General features: G+C 40.4%; 1 protein-coding gene across 3 annotated transcripts in view; it reads right to left on the minus strand.

Annotated features, from left to right (window-relative positions):
* Positions 1–21,965, minus strand: part of LOC125460580 (aryl hydrocarbon receptor repressor-like) — a 196,895-nt gene that overhangs the window by 16,822 nt on the left and 158,108 nt on the right. For all 3 annotated transcript variants that reach the window (XM_048548199.2, XM_048548215.2, XM_048548207.2), the window contains exon 5: positions 9,493–9,582. In XM_048548199.2, the coding sequence (XP_048404156.1) occupies positions 9,493–9,582 (90 nt within the window). The remainder of the gene's footprint in view (positions 1–9,492; positions 9,583–21,965) is intronic.

Consider the following 21,965-nt stretch of genomic DNA (forward strand, 5'->3'; position numbering starts at 1 on the left):
TAATGTTTATTCCCTAATGTAGCCAGGTCACTTAGTCTGAACCTCTGGTCAGTTTACAACCTCAGGGCACAGAACCATCTAACAATGAGCCATTGCATCTGGTGATGATGGGCCCTACATGAATTGTTTACGGCAAGCGGATGGATGAGCCGGAGTGAACTCTTGTTGACATTCACCTCACCAGCCTTGTGGGTACCGAATGTTTCCAACTCCTTATCTGAGGGGTGGATGCATTCCTTCTTGGGGTCCAGATTGAACTGATATTGGTAGAAAACTGTGGAACATGCAGAAGATCACATTTATTCTGGGAGGCGCCCACTGCACTGAGTCCTCCGGGCACCTGATCTACACATTGAGAAGATTTCTGAGCTGTTCAGTGAGTGGCCTTGTATGAATGAGGCTGCCGGTGTACCTTCTCTGCAGTTGAGTCAGGAGATGTTGTAGCTCTGTAAGAAATCACGTTTTTAGGGATTAGCTTTTCTCCTGGAGGATTCAGCTATGCTCAAGGAAAGTGAGTCTAAACCTTCTTGGCAATCCAGACTGCCTGAGGATAAACAAATCATGGCAACTGATACAAACATGTAACCGCCTTTTGTGATGGTCACAGAGGGGTTACCTTGTTGAGGGAGGCGGTGGCCCCTTTCAGCTGCTGTGCCTGACTGCATTCACATGGGGTATCCTTATTGTAACATGCACACAGTCAACTAAAGCCTGTACCTAGGAGGATTCAGGGACAGAGAAAAATCCTGACAGCCTCTGTGTCTGCAGCACTCCATCTGAGTTGAAGCAAGTGAAATGCACTACCCTGGCATAAAGGGCAATAGTTGCCTGATGGATACTCCCTGTGTGCTTCAGATTGAGAGACTCACAGTGGAGCTTTGAAAAGAGCAAAGATGTATAGGAATCGAGAATCCTGGTCACCTTCTAGGGCAGTGAACGCAACTGATTTCTCTTTGGCTTGAAACCTTCTTGCAAAATGTTCTAACGCCTAACCACCACATCTCTGAAGAGACACAGCTTCCTCCAACCTTGCCTTTTGATCATATCGAGGTTCTTTATCCTATACCTGTATAGCCTCTCAGCTGGATGCCTCCTCAGCATACTGCACCTCCTTCTTGTAGAATCTCAATGCAGCTGTGCCTTGGAGCCAGGTAGGTGACACATAAGTCGCTTTTAAGCTGTTGCTCCATCTTTGTCTCTACATACCACAGATGGAACAGGACTGTTTCCATTCTAAATTTCAGATTTTAAAAGGGCTTTTCTTAATGCTCAGGAGGTTGAGTTCAGCTTCTTCTTTCTGGTGTTCAGATGTTTTGGGCTTTGATTTAATGTAATTCTCCGTTCAGCCTCCCTTCCGACTAAATATTTTATGTCCTCATACACCGTGATTTGTGGCTTATAAGTTGCAGAAAAACATCAAGGACAATCACTGTACTTTACGCATTTCCTTTTCACAGCCCGATGAATTTCCTCAGGACTAAATAGGCATCCATTTATTTGGTTCGTTAAATGCACACTTCTCAATGAAAATTAGGAAATACAAATTTCTTCCCTCTCTTACACAAAAGAATTTGAATCCAGCAGACGTGGTTATACATTGTACACAGGGAGCATTGTGACTTGCAAAAAAATAGCATTATAAAGTGGTGTTCAGTGAGGCAGAAGAAAATAGTGTTTGCCTTGAAAAATTCTAAGTTTGGCCTTTTGAGAATGAGAAACACCTCTAAAACCAGATGAAAATTAGCCCCATCATGTTTGAAGAAATTTTGAATATTTGGGGGAAATAAAATTGCTCCCTTTGACACACGATTGAGAAGAGGTCAGTATTCAAACAGTTGATATGGCTAGTCTAAAAGTAGCAGCACTAATACTACCTATAGAACAGCACAAGAGTCAAATCAACTGATTATGTCTCCGAATGAGCAATTCATTCAGCTCCATTCTCCCAGCTTCTCCTTAGAGCTCTGCAAATCTTCCTTTTTGGATAATAGTCTAATTCCCTCTTGAATGCATTAATTGGATCTGCAACAACCATAATGTCAGGGAGTGCAGTCTAGACCTTAATCATTTGCTGTACAAAAATAATTTTTCCTCATGTCATTTTTGCTTCTGTTACCAATTATTTGATACTCATGCCTTCTTCTCAATCTGCTCAAGGTTGGAACCAGTTTTTCCCCTTTTATAGTGCCCAGAACTCTATCAAATCTCCTCTCAATCTTCTTTTCTCCAAGGAAAGCAGTCTTAACTCTGCCTACCTACCTTCCAAATTGAAGTTCCTCATCCCTAGAGCTATTCTTCTGAATCATTTCTGCACTCTCTCCAATGTCTTCATATTCTTCCTAAAGTACAGCATCCAGAACTTGTCAGAATGCTCCAGCTGAGGTTGAACCAGTGTCTAAAATAGATTCAGTGCAACCTCCTCTCACTTGGACTCCAAGCCAATATTAATAAAGCCTTGGACACTGTCTATTGTTTTGAATTGCTCTCTCAACCTGTCCTGACACTCTCAATGAATTGTACACTTCTACACTCAGGTGTCTCTGCTCCTGTACACCTTGTGAACTGAGCCCTTCGTTTTATGCCATCCTTCCATGTTCTTCATACCAAAATGAATCACTTCCTTGCGTTGAGCCCATATCAGATAAAACTAGACTATCTTGAGTTAATTTCTCTAGTAGTAATCGTAGATTAGATAAGTTTGCTTATACAGTTAAAGGTTATCATATTTCTTAAAAATATTCTATTTAGAGAAAGAAATGCTTGCAACTGTCTCAAGCCTTTTCAAATGTGGTTTGTCTCAAAAGACTTTACGGCATTGAAATATTTTTAAATTGAAACATAATGATACAATCACAGCTGATGCTAATACTAGACAAGTCCAATTCCAAAATGAAAGCTGGCTTGATAGGCAACTATATTTTTGCTGTTTGTTTACCACAATGGCTAGTCACTGAACGTATCCCCAACAGGCTGCCAATGTCACTTTAACAAAAGAATCTCAATATTTATCATGCACACAAAAACCCAAACCATTTTACACAATACAAGACCTACTTCAAACCGTCTTATTACCAAATTATAAATAAAGATTAAACTCTTTCACCCTCATTTGCAACCTTAAAAGCACTCAAATCTCAATGAAGGATGACTTAAGTTCTTCATTCAGGTGGTGTGGCTTTAATTGTTTCTGGAGCTTTTTACTTGACTTTTAAGCACTCTTCAGTTTCCATGTGCTCTAAGTTTTGTAGTTTCTGTTTCTGGAGTTTTCTTTTAAGCCAGTTGGGACCTTTTTGGAGATTGCAAAACCAACTACACATTTTAACTCTAACTGAACACGCATGTACTGCCCTTTCTTCTCCTTGTTGCTCGTCAACAGCTTGGTTATTTTTTCGCTTCTATTACCCTTTTTCCAAATGCACTGAACCATTCACCTCCAGGGTTTTAAAGACCCCCTTTTGATATAACCAAAAAACAGGAGGCGATGGCCTCGTGGCAAAATTGCTGGGCAGTTAATCTAGAGACCCAGGTAATGTTCTGGGGATCTGGGTTCAAATCCTGGCACAGCAGAGGGTGGAATTTGAATTCAACAAATATCTGGAATTAAGAGTCTACTGACAGTAATTAATTGGTTGATTTTGGAGGAAAAACCCATCTGGTTCACTAATATCTTTTAGGTAAGGAAACTGCCTTCCTTACCTGATCTGGACTACATGTGACTCCAGACCACGCAATGTGGTTGACTGTTAACTGCCCTCTGGGCAATTAGGGATGGGCAATAAATGCTGCCTCACCAGCGACGCACTCATCCCCTGAATGAATATTAAAAAAGTTCTGAATTCAAGAACATAACTAAAACTATGTTCTTCTCTTCCTAACACACACAATATACAAATACAAACCAAACTTAAAGGCTACACATTATTTATCCACTTTAGAAACCGAGTCCTAAAAAATAATATGTGATGAACCCTCATCACAGTAGTCACTATTGTAACAAGAAATGCGCTAGTCAACTTGTGCACAACAAAGTCCCACAAAGAGCAATTAAATACTGACAAAAAAAATCTTCAGTAGCAATGGATGAGCAATAAATGTTTGGCTTATACCATAAAAAACTACCTTGCTCTTCAATCAAAGGTTCTATAGACCTTTCACATCTGCCTTTGAGGCAGGATTGAGCTTCATTTTAGTGTCTCATCTAATAGACAGAACCTGTGACAGTGTAGAGCTCGTATAACCTGGCATGGGAGTATCAGGCAAGGGCATGTCACTAGAGTAAAATCAATGCCACTAGAGTAGAATCTCAACTTACAACCTTTGGACTTGGAGTATAGGGTGGTACAAACATGATCATAGCTGTGATCGTGTCAGCACATTCATTTTCTGGGAATATCTAGGCTTTATGGTCATTCATAATGCTCCTTCTTCTGATCAATTATGCTTTGACTTGAACGATTATTCATAAACAAAAACTTGTGTCTTCTCCTCCAGACAGGAATGCTTTAGATGACAAGATGTCCTGAATTATTTATCCTCTGCATATTTTCCAAACTGTGGCATGCTAGGAGCTGAATAGCAGAAAATGATGACTGAACATTTAAACACTGTGTCACAAGTGGCCAACAATTGAAACAGTTTGTATAATACTGGGGCTGGCAGATCAAATGCTCATTGCACGACAGCAGCCTTTTGAAAGAGCCTCAGTGTTTCTCCTGGCACAAGCTTGTTTTTGTTCAAAGGCTGTAATTTTAAGTAGCCTTCTGCTTTTACTGAACAATTTTGCTTTCATTCTATGCTTTTCATTGAGGTGAACAGAAAATAAGACTTTGGGTATTAGGTTGGTAGTTTTGACAAAGAGCTAAACAATATTGCTTGGCCATTCAAATTTCAATGTTTTGTTCAAAGAAAATGCATTCATCTACCCACTTCATTATGAGTTATCTTGAATTAACCTGTCTCAGTATAAACCCTGCTCGAACATGGCTCATCATTTTGAAAGATCCAAAATTCCTGGCTTTGCTACATCCAAGATTCCATGGGCCATTTGTGCTGACACTCCACATGCCCATTTCATACATTGACTGGTGCTTAGCTCTGCATTTAATTGTGGGTGGGATGGGGAAGTGGGTTCGGGGTAGACATGTGAAAGCTGATCAGTCTAATCCCCTCACTGAGAGGATTTTAAACACATAATGCACCAAGATCTGGGTGATTTTAAATACCTCTTCACTCAGACCTGGCTGATATTAATTCTCCTGGCACTGAGACCAGGGTGAATTGATCGAGCCCCTCACTGCAACAGAATCATTTTAAGGCATTGAAAGTTTGAGAACCTGAATTTGCAAACTGTAAGGAAGAAATTATGCCTTGAATTACTTCCGGATATCCAGAAGCACTCTATGTCAATGAATTTATTTTGGAGTATAGTCGCTGTTGTAATGTAGCAAACATCAGAGCAAATTTGCATGAATGAGGCTTTATAAAGGCACTTGAATACTGATCAAATAACCCGCTTTCACTGATGTTGTTGTAGGATAAATATTGATGGCAATGTCACAAAGAACTCCAATACGCTTCTTAAAATAGTGCATTGGAATAATTCATGTCTGCCTTGATTTAATGTTTAATCCAAAATTTGGCACGTCCGATAATGATGTTGGCACACCTTCAACAGTGCAGTAAACACAGCTGTTTATCAATGCTGTTTAACGCGAATACGAAGGATATCTGACAGATTGAGTCAAACAAAATTTGTGGTTAAAAATTAAACCTCAGTTTAAACAGCCTCCATCAATTTTTATTGACAAATAAATAAATGCAAAGGTCAATTCAGAATATTACTTTACTCAACTGCATTTATACTGTGGGCCTCCTGTTATGAAGTAGCTCAGATTGCTGCAAAAAGAATTGCTGTATGGAGGAATTAATTTCACCGTTGTGAGATCTGCCAAAGGTTCCTTCAAGAATATATAGTTCTTTCAGCACTGGACCAAAGAGATATTTGGTGTTACAATGTCTGAAGACGGCTTTTGTTACAAGTATGTAACTATCAGGGGAATCTTTTTCTTGGCTGCACAGTGATACATGGAAGATCTTTAAAATACTTGAGGCAAGCAGAACAAAGTCTGGGTAAAGGGTAGGGTAGGTGCACCAGAGTGGTATGGCAGGGGCTTTAGATTTGAAGGGAGGAGTCTCAAAGTTCACATGATCTGACATTTTTCACCCCTTTGACCTTGTGGAGGAAGAGAAAAAGAACTTTTGAAGAACCTTCAGGAGACTAGTAAAGGTAAACCAAGGTTTCTTCAACTGTACCTGCCTAACCCACTGCCTCTACCTTCTAAAAGGAGAAGGAAATCCTTGGAAATAATATCTTCGCTGAGCCAAGAAAGGAAGGATTTGCAGTTTCACCATGCGCGGTTTGGTTTCTGCTGAGGTCCCAAATCATGCTGGAAGCTCGGTGTAAACATGAATGAGAGAGTTGAATTTCAACAGTGAGGTGAGAGTGACTGCCCTTAACAGCAAGATATCAAGACATCATCCATCATAAATCATTTGTAGGGATCTTCGTTTATGTTCAATTCCATTACAGCCTCCTTAAACAATGTTACACTCCATCCTCACACTTATCAAAACTTGGACAACATCCAGGCTCGGGCTGATAAGCGACAATCAATATTCAAGTCACATAAGTGGCAATGATAATCTCCAACGAGAGAAAGTCTAACCACATCCTCTTGAGACTCAACACCATGACCATCACCGAATCCACATTCATCAACATTCTGATCGTCTTTGATCAGAACCTTAACTGGACCAGACATGTAGATATTATGACAGTAAGAGCAGGTCAAAGGTTGGGTGTTCTGTGGCAAGTGGCTCATATACTGAACACCAAAGTTTTCCTATGATCCACAAAGCACAAGCCAGGAGTGTGACTGAATATTTTTCACTTGCCTGGATGAATGTGGCTCCAATGATACTCAAGGACCTTGACAGCATGCAGGACAAAGCAGTCTGTTTGATAAGTATCCCAACCACCAAATTAAATCTCAGGACAGTCCATCACCATCTATATCATAGACTGCAGCAACTCACCAAAGCTTCTTCAACTGTACCTGCCTAACCCACTGCCTCTAGCTTCTAAAAGGAGAAGGAAATCCTTGGAAATAATATCTTCACTGGGCCAAAGAGCACTTTCGCCACATGGACTGCAGCAGATGGCTCACCTCCACTTTCTCATGGACAAATAGGAAAAAGGAATAAGCTTTGGACTTTCCAGTGACCCCACATCCCATGAATGGATTAGAAAAATAGTTTGTGATACCGCAAAGCACTTTGCAGCCAATGAAGCAGTTTGAAGTATAGTGACTGTTATCAAGTACAGATTATATGACAACAGGAAAATGATACTGTAATCTTTCTGTTAAAATTGCATTCAAACAAACTGAATATTGAGAGTTCATTATTCAATCATAGCCACCATGAAACTGTTTTCAAAACACCTGGAAGTTCATGAGGAAATGGCATTAAAAAAGCCACCATCACTGAAGGTCAAATAGTTAATTCATGTCATAGAGTCGTAGAGTCATACAGATGCAGAGCACAGAAACAGACCCTTCAGCCCAACTCGTACGGGCTGACCAGATGTCTGAAATTAATCTAGTCCTATTTGTCTGCATTTAGCCAATATCCCTCTAAAGGCTTCCTATTCATATACATATACATCCATATGCTTTTTAAATGCTGTGATTGTACCAGCCTCCACCTCTTCCCCTGATAGCACATTCCATACACGCGCCCTCTCTGCATGAAAATGTTGCCCCTCAGGTCTCTTTTAAATCTTCTCCCCTCTCACCTCAAACCTATGCTGCCTAGTTTTGGACTTCACTACCTTCAGGTAAAGACCTTGGCTACTTGCCCTATCCATGCCCCTCATGATTTTATAGGCTTCTATAAGTGACCCCTCAGTCTTTGACACTCCAGGGAAAATAGCCCTAGCCTATTCTGTCTCTCACTTTAGCTCAAGCCCTCCAACCGCGGCAACACCCTTGTAAGTCATTTATAGATCTCTAACATCTACCTGTTCTGATCTATAGGGTACCTAGGTGACTATGCTGTCTCTTGCTCATGTCACATGAAAATCTAATTAAAATTTCATAACGAAATGTAGAACTTGTGTAAATTTGTCTAACTACATCTAATTTATGCTATTTATTTAGAATTTTATGACCTTAATATCCCCCATTTCCTGATGATTGCAGCATTTGGTAAAGCTGTGAAAGGGCCAAACAAGAAACAGTCTCTTTAAATATGCCAATGTGCAGATATGTAGCAACCTAAGGAGACCCTTCAGTCCAACAAACAGCCTGCACAGAGCCGGGGGAGGTCAGAGAAAATATTGGTGTTGGAAAGTGTGCCATATAAGTTACTAAGCTTGGTGAGATGGGACACTGTATTCACACCATGTAATTTATACCTGTTTTACATTTAACAGATGCTAGCCAGATTTCCTAGGGCTCAGGATAACCAGTAGTGATAAGAAGGCAGAGGTTACAGGCTCAGAAGGCTAATTAATTTTAATGGCACTCTTGGCTAGTATGCCTCTCAAAGAAGCCTTCAGCTTTCCCTTCTTCTGATCGCAGTCTCTAACTAGCTGCTGATGCAATCAGTGGCCTCTACCTTCCAGTCTGTTATGAAATCCACACACTCTGACCCCAGTCAAGCACTAGCCCACAGATCTCTATCCCCTCCTGATTGTCATGGATGGTCTACAAGGGTCTGTGTATGTAGCCTCCTGATACTGGTCTTGCTCAGTAGCTATCTAGTCTGAAAATCTGGCCAGTGGTCAGCCAGGAGATGGAAGAGTAAAATGATAAGGAGATCCTGCAGTTAAATTGAGCAGGTCGTCTGCATCCACAGCCTTGCTGAAATTTCCTCTTTCCCAAAAATCTCAAGAGAAAGAGATGTTACACTGCAGAATGATGCCATTTAGTCCACTATAATGGATACAGTATAGTCCTCTCCAGTCTGAAAATTAGTCATTCAGCATTGTTCCCTGAGTCTTCGCCAATTTTGTACCTGCATAGCCACAACCTGTTCAATTCCATAGGCTTCAACATCGCTAATAAGTGTATTTTATGGTATGGTTTTCAAAATGAGCAACTTCTTTTAGAGGGAACTTATTTTTCGCTTTGTTTTATTTTCCCAGTTCCAAGCTCTGTAGATGTCTCTTATCTTAAGGGAGTGAACACAGCTTGAATTATGGACTGCCCATGCTCTTTCTGGGACAACTAGAAAGGCAGCAGCTTGGGAGGATAACCTTTTAGAATTTTCCTGTGCCCCTGTGGAGATATCTTTGGCCTGAGGCTCATGTGCCATGATCCTGAGGTAAGAAACCCAAGGAATGGAAAGCTCACAGGTTTGAAAATCAACACAGAAGAAGATATCGCTTGCAAAAATGCATTAGAATGTTCCAGAAGAGTATCTCCCTACCTGATGAAATCCCAGATAGTCGATGATTGTAGGAGATGCATAAAATATCATTCCATCAGCACTCACTAGAAGTACAAACCCATCCAGTGCCTGAAAAAAAGGAAAAATCAAAGTAGTTCAGCTTGATATTGAAAACTTTGTGAATGACTGGGCCTTCAATTGCATTGGTCCTAAGATCTAGAACTTCTTTCCTAAACCACTCCATTTCTTTATGACATTCTTTAAAATCTAATTCTTTGACACAAATTAGGTCGCCTGATCGAACGTTTCTTTCTTTGGCTCAGTGTCAATTTATTGTTCAATTACATTGACATGCAGCACCTAGGCATATTTATTATATTAAATGTTCAATGCAAACATAAGGTGTTGTTGCACAGATGCATCAAGGAGGTTTGGGGTATTTCTTAAAAATAAAGCACTTTGGGTTTTGTATTGCAGGTTTCTCCCCTGATTTGGAGCAAGGCTATAAATTGGCCAGTAACTTTCATGGCTTGAGGGTAATATATATTCAAACATAGGTCAAAATGATGGAGCAACAAAGCCATTGTGTGTAGGGGCATCAGGTGTGCCTTTGGAAATTTTGGGATTGATATTCCTTGTAGATCTGCCTGCATCCTACTACATTATGGTGCGAGACTAGGAGTCCAGTCCAGTCTGCTTTCAGGGTATTCCTCTGGAGTTTAGTAAGTGATAAACCTCTTTCCCCCCAAACTTGGCTATCCATTTCATTGGGGACAGGGATATTCAACCACAAAGTGGTTCTGGGCCTACAGCTCAAATGGGGATCCAGTCAAGCATTGACACCCAGTCTACTGATGAACAAGAGATACATTAGGTATAAAGTCAGGCATCTACAAGATGTACCAGAGCAACTCATTAAGGCTTCTCCGATAGCACCTTCCAAACCCATGACTTTTATCACTTAGAAGAATAAGGCACCAGGTGGGTAGGAACATCGGTAGCTACAATTTGTTCCCCAAGCCACTCACCACGCTGACTTGGAACTATTTAGCTGTTCCTTCAATGTTATTGTGTCAAACTCCTCAAATCCCCTTTCTGACAGCACTGAGGGTTTCCCTAAACATTAAGGACTGTAATGGTTCAAGCACACAGCTTATCACAATATTTTCCAGACAGTTCAGGATGGGTAATAAATGCTGACTCAGCCAGAGACCTCTGTATCTCATGAATGAATGAATAAAGAAATAGATAATACCCATTATCAGTCCAATGACTCCCACAGTTAACTCAAGACCCTAACTTTACAATCTACATTCTGTAGGAATTCTATTCCATTCTCAATTTTCCTCAATCTCCAACAAACCTATTTTGACAACGTAACTTCTACACCAGTGCTGCAGAGATATCATACCACTTCTCTTAACCGAAAATTCCAATAGCTGACAACTGACTGTGAATGCCACATTTCCTACATTTCTTCTCTTGACCCTTTGTCTACCTCCCACAATGATGATAGGGTTCCCTTTAGTCTCACCTTCTACCTCACCAGTCTCCATATTCGGTGACCTGTCTGCTATCTCCAGGGTGATATCACCAATAAATACATCTTCCCCTCCCCTGTACACATTCTGAAAGGACCATTCCCTTTATGAAACCCTGGTCCACTCTTCAATCATTCCCAATACCTCAATTCATTTCTAGGCAAGCACAAGAGAACTTATCCTACTGCATGTCTCTTGTCATTGTCCAAGACCTTAAATAGTCCTTCCAGATGAAGCAACAATTTACTTTTCAATCTAGTCTGCTGTATTTGCCGCTTACAATGTGGTTTACTGTAACTAGGGAGACAAAATCTAAATTGAATGACTACTTTGCAAAACTCCTCCATTCTGTTCAAACATTGAGTTCAATATTGGGAGACTGCAAATCTATTTTGTGTCCTTTTTGGTGTTTGTTAGGTTTTTCTCTCTTTTGTCTTATTTTTGCTTTCAGACAGCATCACATATGCTCCAGGAACACCTTTATTTTATTTGTTTATTGTCTTCCTCCATCACAATTGCCCTTGACCCGATAAGACTAAATCTTGTGTCATTCAATCTGTCCTGTTTTCCACTCTAACACAGACCTCTCTGTGTCTTCACCGCACGCAGCTCTTGCTTAAAATCCATTTCATGCCTAACTTTCCTCAGTTAGGAACAAATCTCCTCGATCTGAAACATTAACTCTGGTTCTCTTTCCACAGATACTGCCTGATCTGCTGAGCATTTCCGGCATTTTTCTCATTCTGCATTTCCAGCTTCTTTTCCATAGAATCCCTACAGTATGGAAACAGACGATTTGGCCCAACAAGTGCACTCCAATCCTCCAAAGAGTATCCCACTCAGAGACTCCACATGTCTGCATTTTCCATGGCTAACATACCTAGCCTTCTACACATCCCAGAACACTATGTGTAATTTAGCATGGCCAATCCACCTTACATGTAAATCTTTAGACTGTGAGAGGAAACCAGAGCACCCAACAGAAATTCGTGCGGAGACAGGGAGAATGTGCAAACTCCAGCAAGATAGTTGTTCAAGGCTGGAATTGAACCTGAATCCCCTGGTGCTGTGAGACAACAGTGCTAACCAATGAGCCACAATGCCACCATTTGCAGTATTCTGCTTTCAGAAAGAAAGTGCTACTTATTTTCACTAGAAAGGGGTCTAGGGTATAGTCTGAAGTAGTAGAGTCTAAAAACCAAAACCAGACCTGGAGTAAAATTAGGAGACTTTTCATCACACAAAAAGTAGTATAGGTATGGAACTCTCTTCTGCAAATGACAAGTGATGGTAGATCAATTGATAATTTTAAAACTGAGTTTCATTGATTTTTGTTAACCAAATATATGAAGGGATATTAGGAAAAAGTGGGGCATATGGCATTGGGTTTGAGAGAAGATGTGACCTCATTGAATTGCAGTACAGGCTCAAACAGCCAATGGCCTAATGCTGGCCTACGTTCCACGTGATGAAAGTGTTGTTAGATAGTTTAACCAAGGCACTGTGACATGTTGCTAGACAACAGAAAGCATAATTACTGGTGAGTTAGATAATAGCACTGCCTTTCTCTACACTCTAAATTATAGTCTCATAGCCAGTGCTGGTAAGGGCATTTATCAGAAGCTGAGGAAAACGCATTGGCTATAGGCCCAAGCTGTATACCATAAAATATGTTTACAATGTTACACAAAGTAGAATATTCTCAATGCCAAATGATCACATCAGCTATGACTCAGTGACAGTACTCTGGCCCTGAGTCAGAAGGTTGTAGGTTCAAATTCCACTAGAACAGTAATTTCTAGGCTGACATTTCCATATTGTACTCTTTAGAGGACTGCACTGATATAGGTTATTCTGTAAGACTGAAATATTAAACTTTGAACTTGTCTGTTCTATCAGGTGGAGGCAAGAATCATTATTTCAAAGAAGAGTAACAAAATTCTCCAGCTTTCAGGCCAACATTTATACCACAACAGACATCAATAAAGAAATGACCTGGTTAAAACACTGTTACTATTAGTGGGATCTTGCTGTGCACAAATTGGATGCCATATTTCCCAATGAACAGAGTGATCATGCTCAAAATTGATCTACATTAATAGTAAAGCACTTTAAAATGTCTTGAGCCATGAAAGATGCTATGCAAATGCAAGTTATTTCTTTACCACCAGACTGACAACATGCAGGTTAATAAGCAGTTGGCAGCATCTATTCAAACGAATTTTGTTTGGTTTCCCAGTAACCTGCCTCCTATATAAAAGGTTACTGATACCTTTATGTTTAAAATCAATCCTAAACAGTGCATTACATCAAATGATACTAAAACCCCTCCTTTAGCAAATCCTCTATCCTAAGGACCATGAACATCTAAGCATGAAATAATACATAACCCACAGCAGTGGCCAGGAAATTTCTATCAAGAACAAATTAACAAAATTGCAACACTTACAAAACTTATTTTACTCCCAGCAACCATTACCTGTACATGATTTATAGAAATTTAGGCTGATAAAGCACACACAGATATTTCAATACTGTGATATATTTTGTATTAATTTATGTAAATTCCACATAGATCTGGGTTGAAAGGAATCATTCCTTAATCAAACTCTGACCCTAGCATACACCCTAATGTGAATCAGAGATAATCATTTTTTGCATAGTTTAATAGTAAATTACTGGCAGCTTGGCCTAGAGCCATGTTTCTAGAACAAGGCATCTAAATTTGGTGTCTGTTTTTTTCACACACTGGTATGAATTCAAATTCAAACCACATGCCTGAAAATCATAAAGGGAGGAATGAATCAGGAATATAATTAGAGAATGTGAAGACTGAAATTCTCACACATCTCACTAAAATGACTAATGTCTAAAATGTCTTGATCTTACTAAATGTCATGAGAGACCATTTCTGAATAGGTTCACAAAATATATGCTTAGCTGTAATTCCACAAAATTACATACAATGTCCAATACAGCACCAGAGCATTTGGCCCAACAGGTCAATGCCAGGACTCATATTCTACATGAATTTCCTCCCGCTGCTCTTCATGTTCAATCTTTTCCTCCCTCATGTGTTTATCCAACCTCCCTTAAATATATCTATGTTACTAGCCTTTCTTACTGCCTGTGGTAACGGGTTCCACATTATAATCACCCTTTGGAATAAAACAAAAGACGTTCCTGAATTCTCTCTTTGATTTATTTGTGAAAACCTTGTACTTATGTTTTAGTTTTAACCTGCCCTACAAGTGAACTCATTTGTTTTACATCCATCTATCAAACCATGTCATAATCTTAAATAATTCCATCAGGTAGCTCCCCTTAGTCTTTATTTTACTAGAGAAAAGACCCTCAGCCTATGAGAACTTTTCCACAAACTCTCAGTTCTGGTATTATTCTTCAAAATGTTTTTGCACCTTTTCCAGACTTCTCCATCACCTACATAAGGTGGAGACTAAAACTGTGCAGACTACTCCATGTGTGGTCTAACTAAGATTCCATGCAAGTTTAACATAACAGCTACACAGGTGCACCATCGTGCCTAGGGTTGTATTTCATTACCATATCTTTTTAAAGGTTAGCACAAGTAAGAACCATTATATCCCATCTATTTACCTTCATCAAGGCCCATATTAATTTTGGTTTACTAATCACAAGTCAGCTGGATTTTGACTGGACTCTCCCACACCCTTTTCTCTTCACAAATGAATTTGGAATGTAATGTCAAAAATGGTTTACAGTTTAATCCTTTTGAAATGTTTGACCTTTCTTGGCATACAGGTATTCCTAAGTCACGTTAAACAAGTAAATGCAATTACCCTTTGTTGCCTCTGGGTAGAGCCATAACTCATATCAAACCTTTCAGCAAATTGTGATTTGAAGTTTGAGATCTTTATAGGTCTCTAATTGCACACAACATCTTGGTGATTCATCATGTAATCATTAGTGTGATAACAGTTATGATGAGCAAAATGAAGTACTGTCTACAAAATATCACAAGTCAACTTGTTTACAAGACGGCAACTCTGGGACCTGAATATTCAAGGGTGCATGACATTGAGGAAGGACTGAAAGCTGGGAAAATATAGAGAGGTGGCTTTGTTAATTAAGGTTGCTTTGGTATAACAGCATGAGGTGACTGTATTTCTGGAGACCAGAATGTAGAATCAGTTTGGGTAGAGATCGTAAGTAGTAAAGAGAAGAAGTTACTTGTAAGAATGGTTTATAGGCCTGCTTAACAGTCACGGTAACGCAACACATACAGAAAGAAGTAATCTGAGCTTGTGAGATGGGTATGGCAATCATGGGTAATTTTAAACAACATGTAGATAGGATGGCTCTACCAGGTTGTCTCTGTATTGCAGATGACATTGCAGTTTTGGGAAGAACTAAACATGTGCATGACACCACCCTCCTTTCAGCTTTTAACAGCAAGAAGGAAACAGCAACGAACGTCAGGACAATATTACAATAAAATCAATTTATTTGGTACAATCCATCCATTAACCAATATTAGGCCTGATCCTGTGAAATTAGAAGATGGACAGAAGATGCCTACACCACAAGACAAAGATGATTTACAAAAGATTTTTCTTTTTTTTAGGCAATAGATTCCTTACAGTGCAGCAAGATTCTTCACCAACCCTCTGAATTGCATCATACCCCACATTTACCATGGCTAATCTTCCTAACATCCACTTGCCGAGACACTATGGGGCAATTTAGCATGGCCAATCCACCTAACCTGCACATCTTTGGACTGTAGGAGGAAGCTGGAGCATCTGGAGGAAACCCACATAGACATGGAGAGAATGTGCAAACTCCGCACAGACAGTTGTTTGAGATCGGGATTAAATCCAGGTCCTTGGTGTTACGAAGCAGCAGTGCCAACCACTGAGTTACCTTGCTGCTGAATTTTGTGATCAAGGTATTTTATCTTTGAGATTGTCTCTACAAATTACATTATACATATGGCAAGAAGATCGTCAGCATATTTTTAATTTCTCAAAAATTCTCTTCCACCCAGCAAGTTTGTACTTCAATATTATGATCCATCCAAACTTAGCACATTGTAAGTAGATGCCAACCAGAAAGACCTTGGAGCACATCTGACATGGGAACAAAACAAGCATATTGCCTTTGGCTGTCAGATCTTTACAACTGTTCAGTCTAACCCTTCCAATATCAAAAGAGAGTCTCTTGCCCTAGTTTTTGATTTGCCACAGTTTGATAAGTACCTAGTCACCAGACGCTTCATACAAGTTGAGTTCTCAAAGGGCCATCTCCACTGTTCTTGGCCAACTTCCAAACTTCAAAAAGAACAAAGGAATCTCTTTAGACCTACAAGTGGATAATAATGAGTTTGAACTGGAAAATGGTCTTAACATTGATTTTGTACATTTTGGCCATGCATTCCATAAGCTATATCAGATGATGCTCAGCTTTAACAGCTGAAAAACCTCATCATTAGCAGGTGACCTGAGTTGGTATTCTCTTTCTGATCATGCATTGATGAACTCAAACTCTCCCTGAATATTATCTTCAAAGGCAAGCAAGTCATTAATTCCACATCCTCTACAACCAAGACATGTTAGAACATATAAATATAGGTTGTATTGGTGTAGATGAAGCCAAGACTTTTGCATATGACACTGTATATTGGCCGAGCATAAGTAAAAACGTCAGTCAAATAATCAAGAGTTGTGCAAGTTAGGTGGATTGGCCATACTAAATTGCCGATAGTGTCCAGGGATGTGCAGGCTAAGTGGGCTAGCCATGGGAAATGCAGGGTTACAGGGATAACGTAGAAAGGTGGGTCTGGGTGGGATGCTCTTTGGAGGGTCAGTGTAGACTCGATGGGCTGAATGACCTGCATCCACACTGTCAGGATTCTATGATCAATGTCATTCTATCAACCTCAACAAATCAACCTCTTCTTCCATGTGTGATTCCTCCTGAGCTGTGGCACAAGATTTTTCATTATGTTTTCCATGTCCAAGGACACAATTATATTCTGGTCACTGAATATCATTTCACCAAATTTCCTTCAGTAAAATAAATGAAAGATTAGCACCAGAGTAATGATTGTTGACACATGGCCACCTTATTCAGTACATTTGGTGCACCTCAACAAATTATGTCTGCAGCACTTTTGCGCACCTTCCCTCAACATGTGCAGGAAATTAGTGTTCAATATATTACAGCTTTTCCTCAGTCCCCTCAGTTTAATGGTCTTACAGTGTGCACTTTATATATGGTTAAATCCTTGATCATCGAATGTAAAGCAACTTGCAAAGATTTTTAGATAACAATGCTAAAAGTATGTGTTGCTCCTCATGGTGATGGTTTAGTTTCACCAGCAGTTCTCATGTTTAGAAAAAGATATGCATTAGTCTTCATCCAGTACAGTTACCACTCAACCACATGTGCACAATGCATCATTGGAAAGATAGGAGAAAATTTAATAAAGGCACGATGAATAAGCAAGCAGACAGCTATCTCAAATTAAACAAAACAAGGTTTATGAGGGTTGAGAGATAGTAAGAACTGCAGATGCTGGATTCAGAGACTTCCATTCAAACACGAGACTTAATGGAAAGAGACAATGCCATTGTATCCAGCCTAGGTCATATGAAGTTGTGATGTGCAACGATCAAGTCCTGTGAAGAAATAAACAATATTTACAAACTGATTATCAACCACAGATCACACAGGGTGACCACTGAGGATACCATGACAGACAACAGCCTCACATGTACACCCCACCACACCCGGCACTTTTCCCTGCAACCGCAGAAAGTGCTACACCTGCCCCTGCACCACCCCCTCACCTCCATCCCAGGCCGCAAGAAGACTTTCCACATTGAGCAGATGTTAACCTGCACATCTGCTAATGTGGTATATGGCATCCGCTGTTCCCGTTGTGACCTCCTCTACATTGGGGAAACCAAGCGGAGGCTTGGGGACCGCTTTGCAGAACACCTACGTTCGGTTTGCACTAAACAACTGCACCTCCCAGTCGCGAACCATTTCAACTCCCCCTTGCATTCCGCTGATGACATGTCCATCATGGGCCTCCTGCAGTGCCACAATGATGCCACCCGAAGGTTGCAGGAACAGCAACTCATATTCCACTTGGGAACCCTGCAGCCCAATGGTATCAATGTGGACTTCACAAGCTTGAAAATCTCCCTTCCCCCAACCGCATCCCAAAACCAGCCCAGCTCGTCCCCAACTCCCTAACCTGTCCTTCCTCCCACCTCAAGCCCCACCCCCATCTCCTACCTACTAATCTCATCCCGCCCCCTTGACCTTTCTGCCCTTCCTGGACTGACCTATCTCCTCCCTACCTCCCCACCTACACTTACCTTTACTGGCTCCATCCCCGCCTCCTCAACCGGTATGTCTCCTCTCCACCTATCTTCTCCTCTATCCATCTTCTATCTGCCTCTCCCTCTCTCCCTATTTATTTTAGAACCCCCTTTCCCTCCCCCATTTCTGATGAAGGGTCTAGGCCCAAAACATCAGCCTTCACTGCTCCTCTGTGCTGCTTGGCCTGCTGTGTTCATCCAGTTGTGCACCTTGTTATCTCAGATTCCCCAGCATCTGCAGTTCCTACTAGCTCTGATAAATGTTGTACAGCTATCCACAGTGAGAGACTGCAGACCATGGAGTGAAAGTACACCAACTTATGGAAACTGCATAAGGATTAGATCTGGTTGTGCCTGCTCACCAAGGTGTCCTTTGCACATTTTATTGGAAAAACATTCTCATTCTTTAAATGTAAAAGGAAGGATATTGTATTGTAGCCTAGTTTCGAGACTGGGCAGGCCTGTAACTTTAAGACAGTTACATGATATCATATTGCGCTGGTATAAAGGTATCTGCATTGCACTCACACTATTGTGTAAAGAAGTCAATGTAATGTCATCAATCAGTCATTTATTTATGTATAATGTACAGTGACATTAATAAACACAGATCCCAGACTGTGTGTACACAGTCCCTTTAGGGAAGGAAACTGCCATCTCTACCTGGTCTGGCTGACATGTGACTTCAGACCCACAGAAATGTGGTTAACACTTAATTGCCCTCTGGGCAATTAGGGATGGGCAATAAATGCTGCCTAGCCAATGATGCCCTCATCCCCTGAATGAATAAAGAGTAAACATAGATAAAGGGGAATTGCAGATGTGCTGTACTTTGTTATCAAATATTTGTTTGTAATTAATAAGTAAAATATTTCAAGAAAAATCAATATGTTTAAAACTTCTGATTTTACCTCAGGCTGTTCACAAAATTGTCTAAATGATTAATTGTTAATTCCTGAAGATTATGGGAGAATCTAGGAATCTGACAATTATTTGTGATGAGGGATTAATCTGGTAGTGTCAAACGAAGAGACATTGAGGTGCCATTTTTTGCCAGAACACACAAAAAGATTCTTCTCATTTCCATTTTAAAAGCGAGACTCCTCGTTCCTAAACTGCTACATAAATGCAAGCTCTTTCGTGTTTCTGCAGGAAAAGTACCTAGCACCCTTTCCAAAGGAAACACCAAATTCCTGTACTTTAATATTAGAAGGAGTGGTAACTGCTTGGATTTGTATAGTGTCAATATGAAATAAAAGTATCAGACAAATGAAGAAAAATAAATTTCTCTGAGAACGACATGGATACAGATGGGATTTCCTGCCGAAAATATGTCTTGCCATTTTTCGCTCTCTCTCAAAGCAGGACATGAGCCAGCTAGCCAGAACTTCAAAGTTGTTCCATCAAGGTCAGGACATATTAAAGAATAACTGTTCCAAACAACATTTCTCTTATTAGGCCTTTCTTTGAGAAAGGGGAAAAAAAATTATTGGCATGGCGGCCCCTGGAGAAATTGTTTCCATAGTAACTCAAGAATAATTATAATGGCCTCCAGTCATTCCCTGCTGTGAACTGCTTTTAAGTCACGCAATTTGGGCACCACATTCCCAGGGTCAATTGCCGTTTGATTTGCCTGGAATTGTTTCATGTCAGATACTGAACTGTTGCTCCCACAACTTCTCGATAGATTAATTTAGATTGAAAATTGCGAGAGAGAAACTTGATAGCAATCATTGCATATCCAAAACAGAGACGGTGCAAGCAGTCACATGCTTGTCATTTACATGCCACTTTTTTTTGTTAAAATTTGTGGGTTTATCTACTAAAAAAACATTAACTGACCTCGTAGTGAAAATTGAGACAGACTGAAAAGTTGGGATTGTTTTCACTTTTAACAAGATATTAACAGGAAAAGACAAGGTAGATAAAGATAAACTATTTCCAATTGTTGTGGACTCTAGGACTAGGGGGCATAGTCTGAGAATTAGGACCAGGCAGTTCAGGAGAGATGTTAGGGAGCACTTCTACACACAAAGGGGGATAGGTATTTGGAACTCTCACAAATGCTATGGAGACTGGATCAGTTGTTCAATTTAAATCTGTGATACATAATACCTCTGATTCTTAATTCCATATTTATTACTGAGTTCACATTCCACTATTTGCCATGGCAGGATCTGAACCCAGTTTCCCAGAACATTGTGGGGTGTCTCCGGATTAATAGTCCAGTGATAATACCACTAGGCTTAGAAGTGCGATGGAGGCAGGTTCAACTGAGGCATTCAAGAGGACATTGGATAATTATTTGTATAGAGACATATGCAAGGGTGCTGGGAAGTAATTGCTCGACTTGAAGTTCTGGTTTCAGGGGGAATGTTCAGGTCACTTGCCCCTGGAACCAGATCCATGTCAAGGTCTACCTTCAGTGAATGGCTGCTGATATGTTCGTGCACATGCAAACAAACACACACATACATTCTAGCAAGTGCCATTAAATCACCATCAGCAGCAATGTCACCAATTCTCCAGGAACTAAAGACTAGTCTCCAAGACATGGTCACAAGAACTCAGGTGAAAGGTCATAGGGATCAAACAACGAAAATGCTGGAGAAACTCAGGAGGTCTGGCAGCACTTGTGAAGAGAGAAACAGAGTTAGCATGTGGACCCCAGTGTGATTCGTCTTCAGAAGTACAGTTTTTCTCTCTCCACAGATAATGCCAGAACAGCTCAGTCTCTCCCACTTTCTCTGTGCTTGTTTTGGATTTCCAGCATCCGGGGTATTTCACTTGCGTTTGAAAAATAAAATCAGGCATTGTGGACAATTGTTTCTTCAATTTTCATCGAAACGTCTGCTATTTGAGCTGTAAAAGTCCTGTAAATGAGGAAAAAATTAGCTGAGGATCAATAATTCATTTGAGAACGAAGAAGCTGGCTGCAAAGTTCTGACTTTTAAAATTTGCTCAAGAGATGTGGGTGTCGTTAGCTAGGTCGACATTTGATATCCTTGCCAAAATATACCTGACATCCCATCCCAGAGACCACAGACGTTCACTAACAAAGGATACCTCATTCCATCCATAAATTGTCTTACAACATGCCCACAAGGGTTCCTTAGCTCTCCAAAGGTTACCATGACTCTCCAAAATATGTTAAGAACAGACCTGTTCTAAATCCATACTCCAGGTTCTGGACAGGAGGTGTTACCAATCTGGTTTGATGGGAAGCAGCGCATTATTTATAAGGCTAGCTGCTTCCATAAGCTGTTCAGGCATGAACTGTGGCTTCCTCCTTACCCCACACTCTACAAAAATGCGAAAAACTGGGGTTGAGGAGGGGACTTAGGGCTTAATATGCCTTTCACCATTTACATCACAGCTGAGAGGCTCTGACAGGCTGTCAAAAATCAGGCCCTGAGCCTCTAACAAGAGTATGTAGTATCATTGTGAACTCTGATGGAGAGATAATCAGGAGCTGTGTAAATCTGGCTGCTGACTCACAACAAGCCCGTATTTCATCAGTGGTGCACACAATTTCACATCCCATATGTTTTAAGGAGCATTTAACGGAAGAGAGTGAGGAAGAGTGCTTTAGGGGTTT

The sequence above is a fragment of the Stegostoma tigrinum genome, chromosome 2, assembly GCF_030684315.1.
Source record: "Stegostoma tigrinum isolate sSteTig4 chromosome 2, sSteTig4.hap1, whole genome shotgun sequence".
Taxonomy (NCBI): domain Eukaryota; kingdom Metazoa; phylum Chordata; class Chondrichthyes; order Orectolobiformes; family Stegostomatidae; genus Stegostoma; species Stegostoma tigrinum.